Below are 5,819 nucleotides of genomic sequence, written 5' to 3' on the forward strand. Positions count from 1 at the left end.
AGAGCTGGGCCTTTCCTCACACTAAACCCAAGAGTCACAGGCACAAACTTCAGCATTCCTTATTTGATCCTTTTATTACCAGATCTTAATTTCTCCAACTGTTTTCTCTAGTTGCCATTTCTCTCCAAAACGAAGAAGCCTGGAATAATTAGCATCTTCTCACCCTTTCAGGGAAATTATTTGATTAGGACAAAGGGGATACAGAGTTATTGAGAGAGCAAGGGTAGAGCTTTCAGGAACACAAACGTCTCCAATGTAACAGATCATCCCCGAAAACAGTCGTTCAATCTGTCCCTTTCCGCAACTCTATCCGCTCCACCTCCCCCGCCTGCCCGGCACCCCCTAGGGCGATAGACTTTTGGGCCAAGCTTCTGATCTCGCTGGGCGGCCTCCCTTCCACCCCCCCACCCCGTAAACTCTCCCAGTTTAAGGGACTTGCACAGACACACCGCAGCCACATCTGGTGAGGGGGGGCGGGGCCGCTTTCCGGGTGACTCACTTCGTTACTATTTGTCTTTTGTTTCTAGGATGCTTTGGCTGCCGTTTTCTTCCCTCTGCTTTTAATTTTGGGAGGAGAAAAAGCTAACGAAGTCAAGAATGAATCTCCTCTCCACTAACCTTTTCTATTTTTTTCTTTCTTAAAGTTAGTTCCCGTTCTTCACAAGTTCTGTAACTGTCCAAGACGTGCGGGGGCTGGACAGGTGGGGACACATTCATTACACCTAAATCTAAAGTTTGCGCCTAAGATCACTTTGATGGGAAGACTTTCTGAAGCTCCCTCGAAATTTGGCTGGTCGCTTTGTTGCTGCCTGTACATTTTGAGCTCATTTCTTGGTGCTGCTGCTGCTTCGCGCTGCTGTCACGCTTAAATCTATCTTGTTACTCCTCTAGGTGCACGAATCAGGGTGAATTCCACGAGATTCACTAGCGGTTTTGTTCGCATCCAAGGTAAATACAGTATGCAAAATGAGGAACCACCAAAGGATGCCGGGGAGGGGGGAAGAGAGGGATTCCCTCACCTTTTCCGGCTCAATCCTCTTTAATTTCTACCAGGAGGAGGCGCGCAGCCCAGATCCCCTGCAGTCTAGTATCTCAAATCGCTCAGCTGAGGGCTGCCAAGGTTGGCCGCGCAATCGGAGAAGTCCCTCTGGCCAGCCTGGCCCTCCCCCGACCCCCGGATTGGTTTTTCCCAGCCGCGGAGGTTGGGCCTGTGGCTGGGGTGCGAGGACAGTCGGCGCCCCGCATCGCATCGCGGAGCCGGGAAGTCGCTGGGACTCTGGTGGGACTCCGACTTGTGTCTGGAGGTGGTGGACACAGAGGTGAGCGGTTGGGAGCCAGTAGCACGGGCGAGAACCCGGAAGCTGCGCGGGGGCCCCTCCCATCCCCAGGCGGGAGAGGAGCGTCGGTCCCGGGTTTCACCGCCGCTTTGTTCGCGGCCTCTCCCTGCCCCTTTGGAGATGACTTGAACCCCCTTCTGGGATCCGAGGGACTGGCGAGGGCGCGGCTGGGGGGGTCAACAGCTGTACAGGCCTCTACTTCCTGCTCATCCAAGAAGGTACTAAAAGAGATCAAAAGACTCTTGTAACCTGAAACTTCCCTCGCCTCAAAACCTGGACCTGGAGGAGTGGTCCGGGCTGGGGGAAGAGACCCGGAAGGCAGGTTGTCTGCAGAGTCGGTGGGGGAAGGCGCTGACGAGGGAGAAGTTTGGTCAGGAAGGCACTGGGGATTGAGTCACTGAGAAGTTAGACTTCGGGGACACGCGGGGGACGAGTCTGATCGCGAAAGGAGGAGGGCGGGAGGCTGAATGGGTCCATAGAGTGTGGGCCAGGGCAGAAGAAAGACTCTGCGCTCCTGTCTGGGGACGCGCGCCCCTCTTCTGGGTAAGTAAGTATGTGCGTGGGACTGGGGGAGGCGAGGCCCGGGCGGGCTTTCGGAGGGAGCACTTGGGGACAGAGTGGGGACAACTCGGCTTGGATCGGCCGGCTCCTGCACTCCTGGAGATGCAGCCGCCGCCGCTCCTCATGCTTCTTTCCCGCTCATCCCAGGTCCTGCAGCGGATCCTGTGCGAGGCGCCGACAAAAGAGGCGAGGAGGTGCCACCCCGGGGCGGCAGCTGGAAGAGGAGCTGAGCGTCCTGACGCGCTGTGCGTACTTTCTGGAGGGAAGGGGCGGGGGAAACGGCCCCGGTAGGGGGACGCCCGGCGGTGAGGGGGGTTAGCCAAGTTCTGGCTGTGGCGTTCCTCCGCGGCTCCCAGAAGAGGAAAGTTTTCTTCAGACGCTTTCGGCCGACCTGCGTCCTCCGGGCCCAGCTCCCGAGCCTTCGGAGCGGGCGCCGTCCCAGCCCAGCTCCGGGGAGACCCGTGCCGTGATGCCTGGGGGGTGCACCCGGGGCCCCGCCGCCGGGGACGCGCGGCTGCGGCTGGCGCTGGTCCTACTGGGCTGGATCTCATCGTCCTCACTCACCTCATCGGCGACCCCCTCCACCTCCTCCGCGCCGTTCCTGGCCTCCGCGGTGTCCGCCCAGCCCCCGCTGTCGGGCCAATGCCCTCCGCCGTGTGAGTGTTCAGAGGCGGCGCGCACGGTCAAGTGCGTTAATCGCAACCTGGCGGAGGTGCCAACGGACTTGCCCCCTTACGTGCGCAACCTCTTCCTCACCGGCAATCAGCTGGCCGAGCTCCCGGCAGGCGCCTTCGCCCGCAGACCACCGCTGGCGGAGCTGGCGGCGCTCAACCTTAGCAGCAGCCAACTGAAGGTGGTGCACGCTGGCGCCTTCGAACATCTGCCCAGCCTGCGCCAGCTCGACCTCAGCCACAACCCGCTGTGGGACCTCAGCCCCTTCGCTTTCTGGGGCAGCAACGCCAGCGTCTCGACCCCTAGCCCCCTGGTGGAACTGATCCTGAACCACATCGTGCCCCTTCCAGTCGAATGGCAGAACCGGAGCTTGGAGGGTATGGTGGCTGCGGCCCTACGAGCTGGTCAGGCGCTGCGCGGGCTCCGCCGCCTGGAGCTGGCCAGCAACAACTTCCTCTACCTACCCCGCGACGTACTGGCCCAACTGCCCAACCTCAGGCACCTGGACCTGCGCAACAACTCGCTGGTGAGCCTGACTTATGTGTCCTTCCGCAACCTGACACACCTAGAAAGCCTCCACCTGGAGGACAACGCCCTCAAGGTCCTTCACAATGGCACCCTGGCAGAGTTGCAAGGCCTGCCCCAAGTCAGGGTCTTCCTGGACAACAATCCCTGGGTCTGTGACTGCCACATGGTGGACATGGTGGCCTGGCTCAAGGAGACAGAGGTAGTGCAGGGCAAAGCCAGGCTCACCTGTGCATTCCCGGAAGAAATGAGGAATCGGGTCCTCTTGGAACTCAACAGCTCTGACCTGGACTGTGATCCTATCCTCCCTCCATCCCTGCAGACTTCTTATGTCTTCCTAGGTATTGTTTTAGCCCTGATAGGCGCCATTTTCCTACTGGTTTTGTATTTGAACCGCAAGGGGATAAAAAAGTGGATGCATAACATCAGAGATGCCTGCAGGGATCACATGGAAGGGTATCATTACAGATATGAAATCAATGCAGACCCCAGGTTAACAAACCTCAGTTCTAATTCGGATGTCTGAGAAAAATCCGAGGACAGAACAAGGACAGATATGCATGAGATGTAGACTTAAGCTTTATCCCATCCTAGGCTTGCTCCACCTCCACTCTCCACTACAGACACCACTGACCTTGACTAGAAGCAGTGAAAGGAATTTGCTTCCTTGTCCTGTAAAGTTTCTTGGTGTGTTCTGTTAATGTAAGATGATGAACAACTGCATCGTCTTTTACCCTCTTCCTCGAACTCCTCAACACACGTGGAGGGATTTTGCAGGTTTCAGCATGAACATGGACTCCTGGCTGTGTGTTTCTCTTAGTACATACAGTTCAAGGTATAGCAAGTGTACCCACACAGACAGCATTCAACAAAAACTGCCTCAACTTTTTTGAGAAAAAATACTTTATTCATAAGTATCAGTTTTGTTCTCATGTACCTAAATTGTGGAGAAAATGATTGCATTCCATGAACTGCCTGCAGACCTTAGCAAGCTCTTCAAAAAGTAACTCCATAGTACACAGGAGCACCTGCATCCGAGAGCATGCTTACATTTTACTGTTCTGCATATTACAAAAAATAACTTGCAACTTCAGATAACTTCTTTGACAAAGTAAATTACGTTTTTGATTGCAGTTTATATGAAACTATACGAAGTTTTTAATAAACTGCATCGAGATCCAACAGGCTAAATTGTTAAAAAAAAATCAATAAAGATTCTTAAAAGAATTACAGTTGTGTTCAAGTTTGCTATTTGAAAAAAAGGATGAGGGACAGTGGTACTGAATGGTCCTGGATCCAATGCTATTCAAGGTATTAGTTATCATAGCTGAGAATGGAACTGAAGCAGTATCTTATATAAATAATTTTGAGATGGTGGTCCTTTCAGGATTTAAATAAAGAATTTGAATATTCATATGAGTAGACTTCTCATGGTCCCAAAGTTAATGCTATTCAAAAAACAATTTTGTGAGAGCATTATAAAGTTGGTAATAAGGAAGAGCTCTGTAAGAAAAACAGTTAACAGTTTGAGGCTTTTTCAAGACTGATTAAGTTTTTAGACTAGAACAAAATTATTTACTTAAAACTCTCCATATGAAATTGTTCTAGGAGTGTATAGAGTATAAAACAAATAGAATGCAAATAAATGTATAAAAATGAAGTGTCTTAAAGACAGAATATATTAAAATAAAACACTTTAAAATATAAGTTTAAAAAATTTTCCTAAGATCGTAATGTAAGTTGAAACTTAGATTTTCTTGAGAATAAGTGTAAAAAAAAAAAAAAAAAGAAGAACCCAAAACACAAAAAACATTTAACATGGAACATACACTGTGGATAGTTTTTTAGAGAACCTGCTAATAATATGTTTAAAAAATTGTTATGATAGGATACGAATTTAAGGAAGTAGCCAGAGATAAATGTCTATGTCCATAAAGAAATGTCTTAACTAATCATGGGTTCTTATGTTTAGTTCAGTATTTAAAAATTTGGGGATATTTTGATTTTAGCTAAGTTTTATGTTGGTGTATACACCTTTGTGAAGAATAAATCACACTGAGGTCTAAATAAAAGCAATTGGTTAATGAATTGATATTCTCAATCATAGATGAGATTTTCTTTTTTCAGAGTTTATTTGCTAACTAATCTTAAAAGTAAAGTCCATTCATCTCCAAGCTATTCTATAAGGTGACTTAAATTTAATTTAGCCATTATTGCTTAATTTACAGTGTAGATAAACTTGCATCAGTAAGTCTTAGGGCCTTCTTTTCAAATTATGTTCTGCAGTGTATATTTGAAATAAAATTTACATTTCCATATTTTTATAAACGAAATAGGATTAGATAGTATTTTAGTTTCTAGAAATGTTTCCTATTTGTTCTTTGAGTTAAATTCAGAAGTTTTCAAAATAGGGCTAAAAATGTATGCATCTATTCCTTGTGTAGATTAGACTATATAGTCAGAATATGAAGTTTTAAACATATTAACTTTCATAAGGTTCATTTTATGAACAATTATAGTATTCATTATTTATGGTTATATCAGATTCTGTAATTAACTATGAAAAGCTTAAATACATGGTACTTACTATTCCATTAAACATTCTAAGTGTTCATCAGGAATTCTTAAACTGACTCCCTGCCATTATTTCCAAAGGATGATGAAGATATTAGCCTGCCAAAAATCGTGAAAACATGTAATAAGAGCATATACATCTTAGAAATA

General features: G+C 48.3%; 1 protein-coding gene across 3 annotated transcripts; it reads left to right on the forward strand.

The window, feature by feature from the left end:
- The first annotated feature begins 667 nt into the window (after window positions 1-667).
- Window positions 668-4,874, forward strand: TPBG (trophoblast glycoprotein). Of its 3 annotated transcripts, XM_019651904.1 has the most exons (4): window positions 668-701; window positions 892-948; window positions 1,054-1,319; window positions 2,046-4,874. In XM_019651904.1, exon 4 carries the CDS (start codon window positions 2,368-2,370, stop codon window positions 3,619-3,621), a length of 1,254 nt encoding a protein of 417 aa, XP_019507449.1. In that variant the 5' UTR covers window positions 668-701; window positions 892-948; window positions 1,054-1,319; window positions 2,046-2,367; the 3' UTR covers window positions 3,622-4,874. The 3 variants fall into 3 exon arrangements, with proteins under 3 accessions (XP_019507449.1, XP_019507450.1, XP_019507451.1); XM_019651905.1 differs by lacking the exons at window positions 668-701; window positions 892-948; window positions 1,054-1,319 and adding an exon at window positions 1,382-1,555; XM_019651906.1 differs by lacking the exons at window positions 668-701; window positions 892-948; window positions 1,054-1,319 and adding an exon at window positions 1,602-1,880.
- Window positions 4,875-5,819: the final 945 nt, after the last annotated feature.

Source organism: Hipposideros armiger, unplaced genomic scaffold (assembly GCF_001890085.2).
Source record: "Hipposideros armiger isolate ML-2016 unplaced genomic scaffold, ASM189008v1 scaffold_169, whole genome shotgun sequence".
Lineage (NCBI taxonomy): Eukaryota > Metazoa > Chordata > Mammalia > Chiroptera > Hipposideridae > Hipposideros > Hipposideros armiger.